Here is a 21,889-nt window from a genome sequence, read left to right on the forward strand (position 1 = left end):
ATTGTTTGTTTGAATCAAGATTCATATAACATCTACATGTTGTGATTGGTTGATATCTCTTTAAGTTTCTTTTAAGCTCCAGGTTTCTTCTCTTTTTTTTTTTTTCTTTGCAGTTTATTTGTTGAAAGAACTGGATTATTTGTCCTGTAGAATTTTCCACCATCTGGAATTTACTGGTTGCATCTCCTTGGTGTAGTTTTACATGATCCTTTGTCCTCTGTATTTCCTGTAAATTCAGATTCAGATATTCTGGCAAGATCGCTTCACAGATATCGGGGTATTCTTACACCCAAAAAACGTGTGGGTGTGTATACATATATACAAAGTACATTGTCTGTTGTGTGCCATCGAGTTAATTCCAACTCATAGGAACCCTGTAGGGCAGAGTAGAATTGCCCCATAGGGTTTCCTAGGCTGTAAATTCTATGGGAGCAGATCGCCAGGTCTTTTCTCCCAAAGAGTTGTTGGTGGGTTCGAACCACCAGCCTTTCAGTTACTAGCCAAGCACTTAACCACTGCACCACAGGACACCTTATGCAAAGTATGTAAACTGTTATTATATATGAAATACACAAGAGTTTAAAAGAATAATGCAGTGAGTGCTGTACGTTCCTTCTAGATTGAACAGTTCCAACATCTTGCCATATTTGATCCACTTTTCATATACAAACACACGTATTTTTTATTGTTGTTTTTTTATAACTTATTCACACTTTTTTTTGCTGTATTGTCTGAAAGTAAGTTGCAGACATCATTACTTTTCAGCACGCATTTCTTAAAAATAAGAACATTCACCTCCATAACTGTGATGCAGTTACTACACCTGAGAAGTTAGCAGTAATTCTGTAATATCATCTGATACACGGCTTATATTCAAATTTCCCGGTTGTCCAAAGAATGTTCTATAGCCTTATGTTTTCTAACCAGGAGATAACGTGGAGTAACTCATTGTATTGTGTTGTTCTATCTTTTTAGTCCCTTTTTCTACAACAGCTCTTCTATTGTCTTTCCCACATGACATTGACTTCTTGAACAATCCCGAATAGTAGTCTTGCCCTATATTTTGGATTTATCTGATTCTTTTTTCATGATGATGTTTAACTTGATCTTCTACATCTTGTATTTCTTTCTTTGGGTGTTTTGGTCAGGTTTTGAAGATGATAGGCTTCCCTTGTTGTAATTCCTTGACCCTTTTTCTGTATACTCAGCTTTTTTAACCTTCCCTTTGTTGCCACAGAACTCTCCCAGGGAGGCTGTATGAGCTCATTTCGATGGAACAGAGGTGGAGATTTCAAAGGACGCAAGTGGGATACAGATTTGCCCACCGATTCTGCTGTAAGTCCCTAGTTTTATTTTTTTCCAGCTTAACTTTTTTTTTTATTGGATTTATGTGTATTTTATCTTGGTTTTGCAGCTAATTAACTGTATGAGTGTGAATGATGCACTTAACAGGGAATTAGTCACCTCCTGCCTTTCTAAGGTTGCTGCAAACAAACAAAAATGGAGATCAGATATTTAGGGAATAAAAGTGGCATTTGAACACACACACTTCGGTAATTTTGTAGGCTGGAGTATTTCAACTTTTTCTTTTCAGTTTGAAAAGGAAACCTTCCTATCAAAATACAGACAAATTTGATGGCAAATGTGTTTTTCTGTTTTAAATGTTGAGTGGATTGTTTGAATTAAGCCTAGACTTACCTCTTGAATACACTGGAGCCCTTTAAGATTTAAGAGAGGAAAAAGATTCTAATTAGCAAATTTCTTATCTTTATAGGAAATAATACTCTTTATTAAAAGAATAGGTGTGCTATCTGACTTAAGTTTTTTGTACTTTTATTCTGTAGATTTCATCTCATAAGTATAACCACTTGAAAGCATTTTTTCCAAATCTCTTTTTTATGGAAAAATTAAAATTTGGGGTCATTATGAATACCAATGTTTTTAAAGGGTTCCATCCATGATAGATTTCCGTGCTGACTTTGAAAAATTGTTCCCTAATCTTCAGATCATCGTGCATGTATTTTGCACCTACCTTGATTCCAGATTGCCACCACATCCTAAGTACCCTGATGGAAAAACCTTTACTTCTCAGCACTTTGTTCAGACACCAAATAAACCAGGTATAAACCTCTACTAGGAGAATGGGATCTTCCCATGAAATATCTCTAGTGGTTTTGTTTTCTATTTTAATGTAAGATATTTCCTTTACAGATGTTACAAACGAGAATGTATTTTGCATTTACCAGAGCGCTGTCAACCCTCCCCATTATGAGCTAATCTACCAGAGTCACGTCTACAATCTTCCGAAGGTACTTTGCTGTGTGGAAGTTGCTATTATAGAATGTCATGGATGACTGGCTTTGATCATTTTTTTTTTTAATTAGATTCCCTTGTTTATGGAATAGGTAAACTTTTTAAATTAGGGAAAGTGTGTTCCTTGTATATATATATATATTTTTTTTTAACTACAGAAATAATATATGTTTAATTTGGAGAAGTATAAAGAAAAAAGAAAAGTCTCTTATTCCATTATTCAGAGGCAGCCACTGTTAACATTCGGGTATATTACTTCTTGATAAATTTCATTTTGGTCTTCCTCTGCATTTTTTTTTTATGGGTTCAAATTATACTGTTTATGTAGTGTTATAGCCTGCTTTTAAAAATTAACTTCCTAACAATTTTCCATACCACTAAAAATCTTCATAAAAATACATTTTAATGACCATAAAAAATTTCATAAGATTATAGCATAATTTATTCAACCATTCTCCTACTGTTGGACATTTTGGATGTTTCTAATTCTTCGCTATTCTAAATACTGATGAATATTCATTTTTATTCATAAAGCTATCTGTATATTTGGATCATTTCTTTAGCCCAAAGTTCCAGAAGTGGAATTCTAAGTCACAGAATACTTTCAAGGCTTTTAAAATATATAATCAAATTACTTTATAAAAAAGTTGCTTTACCAGTTTGCATGTCTGTCCAAATATTTCATCCTTGTGCAGGCATTTCTATTGATGACCTGTGTAGTTATTTTTGTTACCAGAATCTTTACCGAGACATTTTACATTGGCGATAACCGTAAATTGTGTTCTCTCATTCCCAGGAGGGGATATTTATTTCATTTTTTTCAAGTTTGACATTGTAACTTTTTAAGTGTATAAATATTTTGGGCCACTGAAGTTCCTGTGAGTACCCATGCAAATCCTTTTCTTTCTTTCATTCTTTGCTAAGAACACTCTTAAGTCCTCAGATTCTTGAGTAAAAACACTGAATTAGAATAAACAGGTAGAAAGTTAGTCAATAAATTGAAAAGCTAAATTAGGAACTGTGTATAATAATTTTGTTTAAGGGTTAGCTAAATGCTGCCTAGGAGTCCCTTGTAAGTAAAATAAATTTATATTTGAAATCTTATATACTAAGGTATACTGTCATGTATTTTGAAGTATAACTAAAACCTTTTTTAATCACATCACTCTTATTTATGCTGTTAATTTTTGGGAGAGAGCATGTTTGTATGTGTATTTATACAGTCCACCAACCTCAGAATAGTTCTCCTCTCCAGAACCAAAATTCATTTTTGTTGAGTTGATTCTGACTCATAGCGACCCCATGTGTCAGAGAACTGCCCCATAGTGTTTTCTTTGCTGTAATTTTTGTTTGTTTGTTTAGGTGAAATTTCATAGAGCAAATTAGTTTCTCATTCATCAGTTTATACACAAATTGTTTTGTGACATTGGTTGCAATCCCCACAATGTGTCAACATTCTCCCCTTCCACGCCCCAGTTCCCCATATCCATCCATCCATTTTCCTCACGTGTGTTATTGTTTGTCGTATAGACCTGTCTAATCTTTGGCTGAAGGATGAACTTCGGAAGTGACTTCAGTTCTGAGTTAAAAGGATATCCGGGGGCCATAGTCTCGGGGGTTCTTCCAGTCTCTTTCAGATGTGAATTTAAATTTTGTTCTACTTTTTCCTCCCGCTCTGCCCAGGACCCTCTATTGTGGTCCCTGTCAGCAGTTTGTCGTGGTAGCTGGGCACCATCTAGTTCTTCTGGGCTCAGGCTGTTGGAGACTGTGGTTCTTTTGGTCCATGTGCCCTTTGGATGGTTATTTCCCTTATGTCTTTGGTTTTCTTCATTCTCTTTGGCTCTGGATAGGATGAGACCAGTAGATGTGTCCTAGATGGCCATTCACAGCTTTTAAGACCCCAGACGCTACTCACTGAAGTTGGATGTGGAGCATTTCCTTTATGAACTTTGTTACACCAGTTGACCTAGATGACCCCTGAGACCTTGGCTATAATCTTTACAGGAGCAAATTGCCAGGTTGTTCTCCCATGGAGCGGCTGTTGGATTTGAACTGCTAGCCTTTTGGTTAGCAGCCAAGCACTTAACTGTTGTGCCACCAGGGCTCCCTCTTTTCTTTTTAGGCCCTCATAAATGCTGTTCTCTATGTATGGAACCTCCCAGTCTGTTTAACTGCTTCTCCTCTTTCAGGTCTCAATTTAAAAATCTCCTCCTCAGGGAGGCACATCCCCTTCCTCATCATCCCCTGTGTTCCCTCTCTGTGTCCTCATGGTACCCTGTGCCTCCTTTCTCACAGCAGCCATCGCAGCTTACTGTAACTCCCAGTTTACTATCTGGCTTTCCGGATAGACTGGAAGGTCTTGGCTATATGGATCTTCTCTGTCTTATTCACTGCAATAGTCCCACTCCGTAGCACAAAGTAGGCACTTTGTTTAATGAATGAATGACAGTCTGAATTGTCTAGCGTTCTGAGTTAATGGAATGTCAGTTAGTAGGATCTGCATTTACCTATCAGATTGAATCTTTGGTTTGGCTAAAATCTTACTGCCTTTTTTTGTCTTTGTTCCAGGGCAGAAATAACATGTTTCATACGCTGTTAATGTTCCTCTACATCATAAAGACCAAAGAATCAGGAATGCTCGGGTAGGTGCTCAGGGTTAAAATACCACTGCTTAATCGGCCACTTTTTTCCTTCCTGTGTGAAGATTCTGCAGAAGGCAGCAACATACACTGAAAAGATTTGTGGTCTGAATAACAAGAGATATGGCTCCTCGTACCACCAGCCCAGCCCTATAACCAGCTAGCTCTGTGATCTTGGGCAAGTACCCTAGCCCCTCAGAACCTCCACTTCTCTGTTGGTAAAGGGCATTTGGACCACATCATTGCCTTTAAAGCTGTGTTGTCCAGAAGAATGTCTGAGACAGATACATCAGGCTTTTGAAAATAAAAAGAAACTTGGCTCTGTTTTTTCCAGTCATTCCATTTCAGACAGCCTTCTACAAAATGTTTACACGTTCAGAGAGAATGAGTCAATACCCATTCCACAATACTGTTAACTGGGTTGGAAAAATGACCACCTGAAATCATTTACTCTTTAGATGCTTAGTAATGAAACTCAAGTATTATTACAACAAATTCAAAGGCACTATATTCTAAATTTTATTGTGTCAAGTAATATTTGAAAAAAGTAGACCCCAGCCAGAATCTTCTAGTAATGCACAGGAGTCTGAAGATGTGGGTTCTGGTTTTAGCTCCGCCCTCACTCAGTAACCTTAGCTAACAAAATGTAATGTCGAAGGGCTTGGAGCGGAAAATACCCGTGGTCACTTCCAGTTCTGATATGCTGTGCCTCTCTTAAGTTTTGTGATTTGGAGGCTATACATGCTTTAAGACTGTGGAGTGCCATACTGTAGCTGTGTCACACGTAGCACTAACCACTTGAGAAATGGCTAGTCCAAATTGAGATGTGCAGTACACGTAAGTCCATCCGCCAGCTTCTGAAGACCTAGTACGGGAAAAGAATGTAAACTATCTCTTTGAGAATTTTGTTGATTACACATTGAAGTAATATTTTGGGTATTATTGCATTAAAGGGAGTATATATCGATCCTCATTATTCACAGAGTCTGTATTTGCAAATTCACCTACTCACTAAAATTTATTTGTAACCCCAAAATCAATTCTCATGGTGCTTTTGAGGTCATGTGTGGACACGCACAGAGTGACGAAAAATTTGAGTCACCAGACTTGTACGTTCTCAGCTGACGTTGAAGAAGGTGACCTTGTTTCAGTTCTCATACTGTAAGCAGCCATCCTTCTCACGGTCTGTTTGTCTTCCATATTTCCGTGTTTTTGTTGGCAGTTTTGCTGTTTAAAGCATCCCCCAAGCTTAGTGCTGAAGTGCTGTCCAGCGTTTTAAGAGCAAGAAGGCTGAGATGGCCTCACAGAGAAGATAGGTGTCTTAGATAAGTTTCATTCATTCAGGCATGAGTTGCAGTGTGATTGGCTGTGTGTTCAGTGTTAATGAGTTAACAATGCATTTTAAATAAGATGTCTTTAAACAGAAACACACCTAAACCAAGGTTCTGTGTTGATTAGTTGATGAAAATCTTGTCACCAGAGACTCGTAGGAACCTAACCCTGTGTTTCTCCTGGGAACAGTGGTTCAGTATTCGCTAATCCAGCGTTGGCAGTGGTTTTATAGAACCTGACCACCACAAATGACGAGGACTGACTGTATTACGTAAATAGTTTTCCCTGTTTATTTTAATTTCTTTTAGGCCACTGCTAGAAAATTTAAAAAGACCTTTGTGGCTTGCATTTGTGACTCACATTATATTTCTCTTGGACAGCACCGCTCTAGAGAAAGCAAAGCTACTGTCCTTAAACATAGGAACTGCAAAGATTCAAACAGAAGTGAGCGGAACTTTACAAACAAATATAAACATTTATATATATGTTTTTTTAATGTAGGAAAGATCAAGTAGGAAACTGACTTTCATGACCCATCTAAACTAACGTAGTTCTCTTTTATTTTTAGTTACAAAAATAACACACGCTCAGTATCAGAATCTTTAGCACTGCCTCAGTGTTAAGCTAGAAAGTAAAATTTCCTCTCCGACCAGCCTCTCTCACTTCTACTCCCTCAATTTACCAAATGTGAACAGTTTTTGGTGGATGTTTCCAGACTGCTTTCTTGGGAATAAAGTTTTGCTTTTTTAAACAAAAATGTACCAAAATATATTACTTGATAACCTGCTTCTTAATTTTATTGTATATTTTAGACATTTTTCCATGTCAGTACAAATGCAGGTTTTTCCAAAATTTCTGGGAATATTTGTAAATATGTTCATCCTTTCATATAGAAAAATGGAATTTTCTTTAAATACATTATTTTGTAATTCTCCACTCATCAGTGCTTCTAACAGGCTATTTTGAAGTAAAAATTTAGAAACATTTTAAATAAACAACTAATTTTTTAATTTTAATTAAAATTTATCTTTTACTCTAGATCCACGTTGATATTTTGATGCATAAATGATTTATCATGAGAGCATGAAGCTTGTGTCAAGTGCCATTTACAATTTGTCATATGCATAAAAATGGCAAAACTTGAACAGTGCTTAGGAAGAGCAGTAATTTATTCAGAGGCCAGAAAGAATTGGTACAATTTTTTAAAGTGTGTATCTTCTCCTAATGGGCAACTTATATGTGGAAAACAAGGAAACATTTTAGACTAAAACTGATAATGTGTTATATTTATTTGGTGTTTTTTCTTTTTGTTTTTAACCAAGGGGAAAAAAACTTTGAAATTATTAACCTTTTTAATATGACTGATTAATCTTTTTTTCTAAAACAATCAAATGGTTAAAAACTGCTATAATTTAAAGGAACTAAATGAACGGTTCAAATATAGTCCTTTTTGGAAGCCTGCCCATAAAGCAACAGATTGATCCACTATATTATCAAAGCAGTGCCGGCTATCCATGCAGTTACTGGAATGAGACAAATGCTTTACTTCCAAAAGGGGGAAAAATCTAGACAGAATTGACTGCACAATAATTTAAATGCTCTGTTCAGCAAGAGACACCGTAAATGAAGTTTAAAGGGAAATGACCAACTGAAACAAAGCGCTAGAGTGGCGTCATATATAGCAGACAGAAGTTAATATGTCAGGTATAAAGAGCACATATAAATTAGTTAGAAAAGAAAATATATAGAAAAATGGGCAAAGTCATGAATAGGCAATTCACCAAAAAGTTTTGTGCGTGTGTGGCTAATAAATATAAAAAGATACTTTGCCTCATATAGAAACAAGCAAAAATTGAAACTTTTTGTCTATCAGGTTGAGGTTTATTATTCATAGTGCTGGTGAGTATGTGAAGAAATGAGAAAAGTTACCCTTTTTTAAGTGTATTTGGTAATATATATTTTTAATATTTTCTCAGAGTTAATACATACTCACAATTTAAAAAGCCGTAAAAGGCATATAGTGCTAAAACTTCATGACAAAAAATAGCAGTCCCATGTATTCCCCAACTTCACTCCCCAAAGGCAACCACTTGAAGCATTTTCTCCTGGTATTACTTCCCATTGTTCCAAAACAATAGATGTATGCTGCTCTCTCCTTTTTTTTTAAACATTTTATTGTGATTTAGGTCAAAGTTTACAGACCTAATTAGTTTCCTGTTCAACAGTTTATACACAGCTTGTTACGTGACATTGCTTGCAATCCCCTCAGCGTGTCAGTACTCTCCCCCTTCCTCCCTGCATTCCCATCCGCCCAGCTTTCCTGCCTGTCCTGCTGCCTGAACTTTGCTTTTGGGCAAATGCTACCCTTTTGGTATCATGTGGCTGATGGTCGTGAAGTGTACCTTCCTCACATATACTATTGTTCACTTTATAGGGAATGGGTTCCGTGCCAGGTTTGAAGGGTGCTGCTCTCTCTTGATTCTTCAGTTTTGAACATTGTCTGCAGTTTTCTTATTTTGTTAGCTGAGTAATTTCTCTCTCTTCTAGCCCTATTCTCCTGTACCTTCAGTACAGTTACATTACTCTCTAGAGTATTAGTATATTTTTCATTTTGGTAACCCTGGTGACATAGTGGTTAAGAGCTACAGCTGCTAGCCAAAAGGTAGGCAGTTTGAATCCTCCAGGTGCTCCTTGGAGACCCTGTGGGGCGGTTGTACTCTGTCCTGTAGGGTCGCTATGAGTGGGAATCGACTCGATGGCAACAGGTTTCTTTTTGGTATGTGCAATATGGTTTAGTTTAGGATATAGTAATAACACACACATGCAAATTCACTAAAGCATCCCTAGTAATTAGTAACTTACTCAAGTCAGTAAGGTAAAGTTCTCTAAAGACCTAACATCTCTATAGCCTCCATTTTGTAAATTTAATTTATACTTTAGTCTTTCTTCTTACTAAACTTGTTAGCTCTCTCTATTATCTGGTGTAATAATTCCTGAAGTCCGCTGAAAAATCCGTTTTCAGCACTGCGTAAATCCCTTTATTCTAAGTTTGGGTTTTAAGCACAGTGTCAGTTAAGAAAGTAATTCCTGTTCCTAGAATTCACTTGATAAACCTGCGTAACATAATCCATTGCAGAATAGCATTAAACATCATCAAACATGTATTCCTTGTACAGTCTCTTGTTTTCGTTATTAGAAAAAAATGCTTGGCAATCAACTCCACTAAAACTTTTTTTTTTTCTCTTTGTAGGAGAGTTAATCTTGGCCTATCCGGTGTGAATATTTTGTGGATATTTGGCGAGTAGCAGGTCATTTAGTTCCAAACATTTGGACTTTTATTTGAACCAGAAATTGCTGACTCTAAGCATCTCTTAGTCACTGCCTCTTCTGAAATACTATGCATATGTGTATGTGTTACAAACTCTTCAGATTTAACAAAAAAGTAGCTATTATGAAACTTCCTTGTGGAAATACGTCCTGTATCTTCCTTACCAAGAGGTATTACCTTCAATTTTATATCACATTTCAGATTTTTCAGCCACCTGCAAAACCTCAACCCTTCAGATTCTTGTTGACCAACAATAGTGCAGTTCTTCCCTAGTTAAATGGAGTCCTTTTTTGTAACTCCTTAAGTGACATCTTCCACCATGATTTTTTTTTTTTTTTTTTGCTTTCCAGTCATGTTACTTAGTATAAATACTTAGAAAGAAACAAGCGAATTGCTCATTTAGTATTTTTATCTCTGTATTTCCCCAGTCTTCTGAAAGCCAGCCCGAGGCTCACATGCAAAGAAAGGAGATTAACTTCTAAGTAATACGTTTTTAAATATTAAGAGAGGTTCAGCAATATTGGCATTACTGGATTAAATTTAGCTGGTAGAATTAACTTGTTAAGGGTCTGAGGACAGCAAAAGAGATGTTCACTGCTTTTGGTTTAAACAACTCAAATTTCACTGTTCAGTAATACTGTGTTATTTTAATAGCTCCCTTCTTTAAGAACATAGTGATAGCCCATCTAAAATTTTTAGGTGTATTCAGAATGTCCAGTGAGAAGTTACCAAGCTTGAACGTTTTGCTTGACTCCCCATCTTTATTTTCTTATATGTATATGTAGTATCTCTAAGGCTAGCTAGCAATTCTATATATATTTTTTTGATTAACATGTTATTAGAGACTGCTTCCATCACCCTATGTATACCTATAAACAGCTGACACCAGTATCTTCTGAATAACTGTATGTCAGCTTTATATTTGTATCCTATTTTGTATAATTTGTAATCCTGTTTTTCAAAAAGTTGTTCCTGTTTTTTATATGTCAGATGTCCAAAGAAAAGGAAGGTGTTGTGACTTCCTATCTTTTAAGTGTTTTTGATGCATGTTAACTACATTTGTTATATTTTAGAAGAAAGTATCGATTCAACATGTTAAATATAAGAACACGTTAAAAATCTAAGTCTGTGATTTCAGGAGTTATTCAGATGTCATGAAACAACAGTTGTTATGCTGTTAAACTGTACTGCTATGCATACCTTATTAAAAGCGATAAAGACCCAGGGCAGAAATGGGGAGAGTGCTGAAAAATTGTGGCAAAGGAAACCAAGGTCATGAAACACTTTATGTACAAACTATAGAATGGGAAACTAATTTGCTCTCTAAACTTTCACCTAAGGCACAATTTAAAAAAAAAACACTAAGAAAAATTTTAACAGTACACAAAAGGTATTTTCCTTCTCTGTAGGACTTAAGGTCACTGTTAGTTCTATAATTCAAAGCTATAGTATTTTTTAAGTGGCTATCAATAAAATACACAGTAAATATATATGTAAAAATACTAGGGGTTATACACTAGGAAAAAGAAAATGTTTTGTTTGCATACTAAGTCCAGTGTAGGTTACTGTACTCTGGGTAGCTTTCCTAGATTAACTTTTCTTTATGAATGTTTGAGCCAATTTAGACTTAAATCAGGTATGTAGCTTTTATAAAACAATCCTTTGGTGAATTAGTTTGAATGTATACTTCAGGAAGATGGTGCACTGCAGATGCAGGAGACATTTTTGGTCCTTGTGTTAAGATGAGCATATACCTACTTTTCTCAAATATTGTTTATAGGGTATTTGTCACAAGTTTTTCTTTTCGTTGCTTGATGCATCCTGTGGGATCAGTCCGTGGGCTAATCTTCTAGATCGTGTTCTTATATCATTTTTTTCTCCATGAATGCCACCCTTTACTTGAGCCAGGTTTATTTTAGGGGCGTACTTAGGTGTTTAAATTATAATTTAGTGCCCACTGAGACATAAAGGAGCTGTGTTGCTTGGCTTTCTCAGACTGATAGATACGCTGGTATTGTAACAGCAATGATGCCCCATGCATAGGGTGGCACTTCTAAACTGAGCTTTGCCATAGAAATCCTCTGGGTGTGGACTTTCCTCAGCAACTGCTGTCTGGTCATCTGTGTCACGGTGTATGCTTCTCGTCCACCATATGGCTTCATATGTCCCCTCTTTGCATTCAAGACCCTAGTTCATCATTCAGTCTGGCTCCTATCCCAGGCTCTGGTGGGACATTTCCGGTTACCTGTCAGATGTTTCCATTTGGATATCCTGCAAACTCTGTCTGTCTGAAACTGAATTCACGCCTGTTGAAACCCGCTGCCTCTTCCTACATCCCTTTTTCTGTTCATTGCACTACCAGTTGCCCACGCTCAAAACTCTGGTGTCATCTCTGATTCCTTGAGCTCCCTGGGTCCCCAGTTCATTCAGGCAGCAAACCTCATCCATTCTGTCTTAACAGTGTCTCCTGCAGCTGTCCCTTTCCGTTTCTGCCACCACCGTGCTCATTTATACCCTTACCAACTCACACAGGACTATTGAACCAGCCCAGTTAATCTCACAGCCTCCTAACTGTCGCCATGCTTCTAGGCTTTCCAATTGATTCTGCACATTCTCTTCAAATTCATCTTCCCAAAACACCTGTTTGATCATTTCATTCCCCTGACAAATTCCTTAGCCTGACATTTAAAGCCCCCTACAGTCTGGCCCCAACCTGGCCTCATTCCCCCCGCCAAACCTTGGCTCCAACCTGCGCAGGCTGCTCACTGCTTGGTGGGCCCTCTGCTTGCGGCCTTCTCATCCTCATCACTCTCTGGGGATGCCCCCTTCCGTTCCTCAGGCTGCCTGGGCCTGGAGACTTCGTTCTAATTAAACCTGCTATTTGGAGTGGGTCCTGGCCGCTCCAGCTGGAAGGCGGTGCCCCTGTGGAGTGATGAGGTCTGCGCCACTGCTTTGGCGCTTGGCAGCCATTCAGATGGGTTCACCAGTGACTTGAAGTCTCTAACAGTGGCTCCTTACATCTTTTCTCCTCACAGAAGAGCTGATTTTTTCTTACTTTGTGCTGCTGTTGAGGACTTAACAATGGCTAAAAAAAAAATCAAATGACGTGTTGCATTGGGCAAATCTGCTGCAAAAGACCACTTTGAAGTGTCAAAAAAACAAAGATGCCACTTTGAGGACCTGACCCAAGCCATGGTATTTTCAATCCCATGTACATGCGGAAGTTGAACAATGAGTGAGGAAGCCTGAAGAACTGCCGCCTCTGAATTATGATGTCGGCCGAGAATATTGCCTGTACCATGGACCGCCAGAAGAACGAACAAGTCTGTCCTGGAAGAACTACAGTCACAATGCTCCTTAGAAGCAAGGATGGGGAGACTTTGTCTCACATGCTTTGGATATGTTATTAGGAGGGACCAGTCCCTGGAGGAAGACATCATGCTTGGTAGAGAGTCAGCAAAAAAAGAGGAAGACCCACTCCCAGTGGTGCCTTTGAGCAGCTGATCCCAATGGCTCCTTTTGTGGCTAGGCGAAGCCTGGGAGGGTGCATTCCCAGGCCTGGGCAGCTGCAGCAGAATTGCTTGGAAAGTAAAGGTGTTAGGAAAGCAAGGTGATCAATTCCACATACTCTTGAGGGTCTTCCTTGTGACCTGTAGGTGAGGCCACTGCATTCATATGGAGCAGCACCTTGTTCCAGGGCCACAGGCTGCCCTGTGAGGTTCTGGGAGAGGCTGGCTGGCCCACTCATCCCTCTAGGTGGCTTCAGTCCACTGGCCTCACCAGAGTCTTTGAGGGTAAGTAGCAGAGGACTGGGCTCTGGCAGGAAGACTTCAGGGAGGATGTGTGTGCTGTTGTCTGCCCACTTAGGAGGAGGGTTTGCACATCAGCCCCTGTGCTACTTGGGCCCCAGTAGTCCCACATCTCACTGATCTGCAGGACTGCTAGGCACTTGCTCTGAGCCACGTCTCTAATTGACTCCTGGGCTATCACCAGTAGTTCCATCTCCAGTGAGCTGCACTGACTTGGGGTGGGACAAGTAATGGATTCTGGGGAGGGTGATCCCTCCGTCAGCTGGATGGGTGTCCACCTAGGAGGGCAGTGACACCAGAGACAGCTTAGCTGGTTCATATTCACACGTTCCCAGGCACTGCTATAGATGAAAATACAGGTACAAATAAATCCACTCACACACCCAAGCCAAACAAGTCTGATAGAAGAGCCGCTGGCTGAAGGGGACTGAGGCTCAGAGGACTGAGCTCTCTCCCTAACTGAGGTGGGGCAAGCCATCTTCCCCATTGTAGTTTCTGGTGATAAGGTAAAGATATTTCTCCGACCTCAGGTGATTGAGAAACTAAAAGTGAAAATAACAGACAGTGCTGTTAAGGAAAAATGGCTTTGAAAATAACAGCATAAAACTAGGAAATGGCCCCTCTGGTGTTGTGAAGCAATGATCTCATTCTTGCCTCACACTGAGATACAGATTGTCAGGGCCTGACACCCTCACCCGCCCACCCTGGCCCAGCTGTGTGCTCTTCCCTCTCCTCACCACCCAGGCCTGGCCATCTCCCAGACCTAGCCAGTACCGGCTTTTGTCTCAAAGGCTATGCTGTCTGCTGTACCAAGAAAACAGTCTCCTTCCTCTCTCCTATCTAAACCAGAGGGGAAAAACAACAACCTGACTCAGACTCTGCTTCCATGAGCTGCGCCCCATAGGAGGAAAGTCAGAAGGTGGTCACCTGCTCTGTAGGGGGCAAAACTTGATTTCTCAGGAGCAGCAGCCAGGCGTGATTCTTCCTCGGACACATGGTGTGGAGACTGGAATCAGGCAGCTCTGGGATGGTTTTGGCTCAGAATACAGGCATCAGCTTACTGAACTCAACTCCAAAGAAAGGCCCTTGTGTTCCTACTGGGTAGGGGGAGCCATCTCCCGGCCAGCCTGAGGAGGGAGGAGTCATCAAGCTAACTTGTGAAAGAAAGACTTAGCAGAAGGAAGTTTGAAGCTACCAGCCCCCAAACCTGGTGGTTTGAGAAGGTATTACATGTCTTCCATCTCAAGTTAGTTAACCACTCTTAAATCCAGTACATTTTGCTTCCAGTGAAATGTTCTTTAAACTTTTTTTTAATAACGTTTATTGTGCTTCAAGTGAAAGCCTACAAACCAAGTCAGTCTGCCACACACAAGCCTACATACACCTTACTCCATACTCCCACTTACTCTCCCCCTAATGAGTCAGCCCTTCCAGTCTCTCCTTTCGTGACAGTTTTGCCAGTTTCTAACCCTCTCCACCCTCCCATCTCCCTTCCAGACAGGAGACGCCGACACAGTCTCAAGTGTCCACCTGATACAAGTAGCCCAGTCTTCGTCAGCATCTCCCTCCAACCCATTGTCCGGTCCCTTCCATGTCTGATGAGTTGTATTCGGGAACGGTTCCTGTCCTGGGCCAACAGAAGGTTTGGGGACCATGACTGCCAGGATTCCTCCAGTCTCAGTCAGACCACTAAGTCTGGTCTTTTTATGAGAATCTGGGGTCTGCATCCCACTGATCTCCTGCTCCCTCAGGGGTTCTCTGTTGTGCTCCCTGTCAGGGCAGTCATCAGTTGTGGCCGGGTACAATCTAGTTCTTCTGGTCCCAGGATGATGTGAGTCGCTGGTTCATGTGGCCCTTTCTGTCTCTTGGGCTCATAGTCTTTAAACTTTTTTTAATGCCATCTTTTGAAAATTATTGGAGTTACAGTGGTGGTTAGGCTCCACTTAGGCCAAGTGCTTGGATGGAACTTGGAGGTGAAGTCCACATCCTAGACTACGGTGTCTCTTAAAGAGAAAGCCGAACCAAACTTGTTGAGTCGATTCCAACTCATAGCGACCGTATAGGACCCATAGGGTTTCCAAGGAGCAGCATTTGTTGATGTTCTTAGTTTATAGACAAAGCCTCACATGCTGTGTTCCTCTTGTGTGTGTGTGACTCTATTTCCCTGACTGTCTTTGTCTTTTTATAAAATGACATTCAGAAAGGATTAGGGTTAAGACCCAACCTATCCAGGTATAACTTCATTAAGTTAACTGATAAAATCTACAAAGAAAAACCGTATTTCCCCAAACAAGGTCACATTCACCAGTGCAGGGGTTAGGACTTCAGCATGTCTTTTTGAGGGGCAGAGTTTAATCTAGCAGGGCCCGTGCATTTTTCATTGTTGGGCTACATGAAAATTGATTTCAATAGTAAAGGGTAAAAAGCCATCTAGGTAATTCTCTGCCAGTAGTTTCTCAGTAGGATGCAAAATTGTTGGCATCTTGCAAGCCCTCACAGCTGGAGCTGTATTGGGGTGGATCCAGGTATGAGATGTAGGAATGATCTGACCTGCTACCAGGATGCCATGATCCTATTCAGTGAGACCTTGTAGAGTTTTCTCCAAGCGTTTGTCTACATGAACTAAAGGATGTGTTTTCTGAGCGGCTTGTCCAGAAGCTGCTTTCTCTGATGAGGAAGCCAAGGTAGCCTCAGTCTGTTCAGTCATCAGCTTTGTCTCCTGGCCAGCACACTCTCAGAGATGCACATCCTAGTTGTGTATACTTTTCATAAATGGACAAGCGTCTACAGAGTGCCTGCTATGAACAATGCCCTATGCTAAGAATGGCCAACAAGAATGCAGTAATGTGTCCCCTCAAGGAGTTTACAGTTTAGAAGTGGAGATGCCATTCGGAGAGTTTAGGATAAGTGTCCCCAAAAAGGCAAGCTTCAGCCCTCTGCAGCTGGTGGCATTGCAAATTGGTACAGCCCTTTAGGAACACAACATGGGACAATAAATGTGTCCCAGTTACTCCAGCTACATAACGAATTTCTCCAAAACAACAATAATCATTATCTCCCCCTGTGGGTCAAGAATTCAGACAAGGCACAGTGGGGAGAGCTCATCTCTGCTGTACAATGCCTGGGCCTGGAAGGTGGAATCACCTTAAAGCTTGTTCATGGCTACTGACTGGAAACCTACCTAGAGATGTTGATGAAATGCCTACATGTGGCTTCTCCATGTGGCTTGGGCTTCTTCATAACATGGTGGCTGAGTTCCAAGTTCAAGTGGAAAGAGACAGGAAGAAGCATATTGCCTTTTATGACCTAACCTTGGGAGTTCCATAACATCTCTTTTTCCCCATTCTGTTGATCAAGGCAGTTACAAAGATCTGCCCAATTTCAAGGGCAGAGAACATAAACTCCAACTCTCAAAGGAGGAATGTCCCATGTCCCAGCATGTGGGATGGGACATAAATTGGTGTGGCCATTTTGGGAAAACACAATCTGCCACCACGTGTAAAGTCCAAAAAAAAAAAAATGTTAATACCATTTGTCCCACTGATCCCAGGAAAATATTGAACAGAAAAAAAAAAAGATAGTTATGCCTAGAGGTGTTCATTGTGTTCATTTCTTCATCTGTTCAATAAATACTGATTGAAGTACTTTGCTGGGTACTTTGAAATACAAGGAAGACTTAAGATATTCTTCTTTCCCTCAGATAGCTTCTAGTCTATGATAGCTAAAAACAAAATCCATCCAAATGGTGATGAACAGTTTAGTAAATTCAACTCCATGAGATACATCTCAGGATGAGATACCTAAAGACTTTTATTTTGCCTTCTTTTTAAAATTCCTACAACTTTGAAGAGACAGAGTAGGAGGATGGGGAAAAAATGTTGAATAGACGTGAAAACAAATCAAAGTTATGTAGAAATATGCGTGAATATCGCCAAGGACTAGAGAGAAGATCCAAATGTCAACTCGTTGAAATAGGAATATGAATACTTGTTTTTCCATTTTCCATTTTTTTCTCAGTAGCATATTGCTTTGACAATTGGAAAAAATCCAAACTATCGAAAAGTGGTGCAAATAAAATTTCATAGGCGGTTAGAGAAGGAAAAGCTCGCTGAGTGAGGAGCTGAGGAGAGGCTTCATGGAAGAGGTGGCACAGGAATTTCAGCAGGCAAAGAGAGAAGCAAGAATCAAGACGTGAAGACTGAAAAGGGAAAGATGTCTTTGGAAAACTTCAAAGAAGCCAAACTGGGATGGGTTTAGAGGCACATGGAAAGATAGAACTGGAAAGAAAGGTGGACCTTAGGTGTTGGGCTAAGGATTTCAGACTATTCATAGACTTGGAAGAGATTTGGAGCTTCTTAGCAGAAGTTAACTTAAGTCAAAGTTAAGGTTTTGGGAAGATGAATCTGACTATGTCCTGAGGATGGACAGAAGCCAGAGCAGCTGCAGTAGTAGACCCAGGAAGAGGCTGCTGCAGTAACCCAGGGCCTGGACTCCAGAAAAACAAACAAACAAAAAACCCCGTTGCCATCGAGTCAATTCCGACTCATAGTGACCCTATAGCACAGAGTAGAACTGCCCCCATAGGGTTTCCAAGGAGCGGCTGGTGGATTCGAACTGACTATCTTTTGGTTAACAGCCGTAGCTCTTCACCACTGCACTATAAGATCACTATGAGTTGGAAATGACTTGACGGCAATGGATTTTTGGACTCTAGAGGTGGCAGAAAAGATTGGAGAGCATTTTTTGAAGGAAAATGGACAGAAGTGGTGCACACAACTCCAAGATTTCGGTCTGGGTGATTGGGAAGACAGCAGGTGGCACTAATAACAGAAATAAATTGAGGAAGAGGAGCAGGTTTGGAGTGGAAGAGAAATGTGAAACATGTTGAGTGTGAATTGCTATTGGGACATCCAAATGGAGATGACAACAGATAGTTGGAAATGTATGTCTGAACCCTACTTTTGGCAAAACAACTTGAATGTATCCCCTCTACCTGGAAGACTCTTCCCCCAGCCATCCGTGATAGCTCCTCTCCTCTCTTCAATCAGACCTCTACTCAAATTTCACCCTCAGACCCTTTCTTACCGCACTAAAATAACACCCCCATTGCTCACTTTCTTCTTTGCGCATATCACTGCCTTAGATTTTACTGATTCTCAGCTCCCCCCACTAGGATCCCCTTTAGAGAGGGGATGCTAGTCTTACCTTACTGGTTTGAAGAACTGAACATTACAGCACATGCTAGTTCACCCTTACATAAATCCCTATGGTGAAATGACCAAAACAAAACACACAAAACAGTCGATTCCAACTCATGGTGACCCCATGTGTGTCAGAGTAGAACTGTGCTCCATAGGGTTTTCAATGGCTGATTTTTCAAAAGTAGATCACCAGGCCTTTCTTTCAAGGCACACTTGGGTGGACTTGAACCTCAAACATTTCAGTTAGCAGAGAAGCACCTTAACCATTGGTACCACCCAGGGACTTTGATAGAACAAATAGCATATTCATTTGTAACTCCCTCAGATTTGAGTCTAAGAGTTTAAAACTTTTCTGCTATGTCATAAATCAAAAATACAGCTCAGAAGAAAGGGCACACTGCAACCATTTCTTAAGGAAGTTTCCAGATGACAGCAGATACTTCCTTGTACATCCCATTGGCCAGAACTTAATCACATGGACACATCCAGCTGCAAGGGAATCTGGGAAAAGTAAGTTTTTGTTCTCCATGGCCGTGTGTCCAGCTAGTAATCCTAGTGCTACAGAAGAAGGAAAGGATGTATACAGATGACAAGCAGAAGTCTCCGCCACTGCAGAGATGATCCCACAGAGCCTTGGCGCCCCTCTTTCCGAGGACAGTGACTGTGGATGGAGGACTCATCGGTTCCCTGGAAAAATTTAACTCTCACCAAGAGCTTCCTTAATTGGCTCACCCTCTCTCCTTTCAGGAAACCCTGGTGGTGCGGTGGTTAAGCACTACGGCTGGTAACCAAAAGGTCGGCAGTTCAAATCCATCAGGCGCTCCTTGGAAACTCTATGAGGCAGTTCTACTTTGTCCTATAGGGTCACTATTAGTTGGAATTGACTTGATGGCAATGGATTTTTTTGGTTTTCTCTCCCTTCAATGCCCATGGAAACAGCAGTCAAGAAATCAAATGACGTTTTATTGCATTGGGCAAATCTGCAAAAGACGTCTTTAAACTGTTAAAAAGCAAAGATGTCACTTTGAGGACTAAGGTGCCCCTGACCTAAGCCATGATATTTTCAGTGATCTCAAATGCACTTGAAAGCTGGACAATGAATAAGGAAGACCAAAGGAAAACTGATGCATTTGAATTATGGTGCTGGTAAAGAATGCTGAATATACCATGGACTGCCGAAAGAGCAAACAAGGCTGTCTTGGAAGAAGTATAGCCAGAACGCTCCTTAGAAGTGAGGATGGCAAGACTTCATCTCACATACTTTGGACATGTTATCAGGAGAGATCAGTCCTTGGAGAAGGATATGCTAGGTAAAGTAGAGGGTCAGTGAAAAAGAGGAAGACCTTCAATGAGACAGGTTGACACCGTAGCTGCAACACTGGGCTCGAATATAGTAACAATTGTGAGGATGGCACAGGACGGGGCAACGTCTTGTCCTCTTATACACAGGGTCACTGTGAGTCAGGACCAACTTGACCGCACCTAAGAGCAACTCTTCTTCCCCAGGCACCCAAGATGAGGAAATGTTCAAAAACTTTCTGGGTTACAGATGCCAAAATCCTTCAGACATGTCCACGCTCCTTCTCCGTAAGTATCTTCAGTCAGCACTGACTACATAATTTGCGAGACCTAGTGCAAAATAAAAATACAGGTTCCCTTGTCCAAAAAGTGGTAAGAATTTCAAGATGGAGACAGCAGAGCTTTAAGCCAAACGTGGGACCCCGTGTGAATGAGCAGGTCGTACACCCATGAAGCCAACTCTGTATGTGACCTCACAAAAGAAGGAAGCTGTTTATATCTACCATGTACCACCACATGCCATCCAGTCATAAAGAGAAGTGAAGTTCTGAGACATGCTACAACATGGATGAACCTTGAAAACATTATGCTGAGTGAAAGAAGCCAGACACAAAGGACAATATTGTATGACCCCACTTAGGAGAAATTCTTACATCTAGAACATAGAGACCAAAGTTTGTTAGTGATTACCACTAATCGCTAATCGGGGAGGGGAGGGTGGGGCGTGATTACTTAAGGGTGCTGAGTTTCTCTTTGGGGTGATAAAAGATTTGGAAATGGATAGTGGTGATGGTTGCACAATGTGATGAACATGATTAATGTCACTGAATTGTACATACAAAAATGGTTGAAACGGCAAATGTCTTGTTATATATATTTTAACCACAATAAAGAAAAACACTGCATGCAAACAGCATTGGCTTTTCCGACTGCTCCAGCTTGTAGTTGAGATTTTTTTTCCTTCTGTGTCCCACCTCAGGAAAACTGAGAAGTGGTCCTGGGGACGAAACAGTTGGGTTGTCCCATTTTACAATGATCGCACAGCCGCAAGAGGGCGTGCGAGCGCGCTGTGGTCGTGGGTGCTGGTCAGAGCCCTGCCTGGAGGTCTGGCTGAGACCGTGTGGCTGGCTGAGGAGTGGTAGTTTTTTCCTCTCAGTTTGTTCGTTTTTCCCCTCAGGCTGACTCTGGTGCCAGGACATTGACTTCATCTGACAGTCCCCTGGCCCCACCACCTCTTGGATTAGACTCTTCTTGCAGCCTCTGGCAGGCCTGTCCTACTGCCCTTTAGGGGGTTAGGGAAAGGTCATATGGCAGCCTGAGGAGGGCTGGCCTGGCACTGGCCTGGTGCCCTCTCCCACAGAGCCTCCCCCAGGAGTCTGTGTCCCTGGGTATGAGGTGGGTACAGAGGCTCCGGAGGACATCCCAGCTGGACACACAGTGCCAAAGACTCACCCTGAGGGCACTGGAGCGGGGTTGGGGACAGCACACAGGATGGAGGTTGGAGCAGGAGGGACGAGCAAGGACAGATGACTGTGCTCCCAGGGAGCCAGGGCAGGCAGGCAGGCGCCAGATGGGCATGCTTCTCTCCCGGGGCGGACAAGGGCATGTGAGCAAGCTGGAGAAGGCACGCGTCTGATCCCCTGAGCAGCACGTGTGCCCTGGCTCCCTTGGGTGTGGACTGCATGCCGGCCCCTAGCTGGCACCAGGGCCCCACTAGGCAGGGTGGGACCCAGGGGTCTAATGACCACCTGCTCTTGGCTAGAGTCCAGATTCAGCTGGTGGCCCTGGGCCCAACCTCATACCTTCTTAGCAGGGCCTCCCACCTCCCCCCATCCTTCCCCTCTTGGCCCTTATTCCTCCCCCACCTCCATGTCCCTGCCCCATCCTTTCACCACAGCCTCTCTAGAGAATTTGGTCTCCCTCCAGCACTGTCCTTGCCTGTGGGGCCCAGCCACCATGGCCCTGGAG

The 21,889-nt window shown here is 41.3% G+C and overlaps 1 protein-coding gene across 2 annotated transcripts in view; it reads left to right on the forward strand.

The window, feature by feature from the left end:
• Nucleotides 1-21,273, forward strand: part of TMEM209 (transmembrane protein 209) — a 37,204-nt gene extending 15,931 nt beyond the window's left edge. The window contains exons 11-15 of one of the 2 annotated variants that reach the window (XM_010587409.3): nucleotides 1,238-1,335; nucleotides 2,006-2,120; nucleotides 2,197-2,309; nucleotides 4,882-4,955; nucleotides 9,535-21,273. In XM_010587409.3, coding sequence (XP_010585711.1) covers nucleotides 1,238-1,335; nucleotides 2,006-2,120; nucleotides 2,197-2,309; nucleotides 4,882-4,955; nucleotides 9,535-9,589 — 455 coding nt within the window. In that variant the 3' untranslated portion in view covers nucleotides 9,590-21,273. The remainder of the gene's footprint in view (nucleotides 1-1,237; nucleotides 1,336-2,005; nucleotides 2,121-2,196; nucleotides 2,310-4,881; nucleotides 4,956-9,534) is intronic. The other variant, XM_003407274.4, reaches the window with a different exon arrangement.
• Nucleotides 21,274-21,889: the final 616 nt, after the last annotated feature.

This window comes from Loxodonta africana, chromosome 8 (assembly GCF_030014295.1).
Source record: "Loxodonta africana isolate mLoxAfr1 chromosome 8, mLoxAfr1.hap2, whole genome shotgun sequence".
NCBI classification, from domain to species: Eukaryota; Metazoa; Chordata; class Mammalia; order Proboscidea; family Elephantidae; genus Loxodonta; species Loxodonta africana.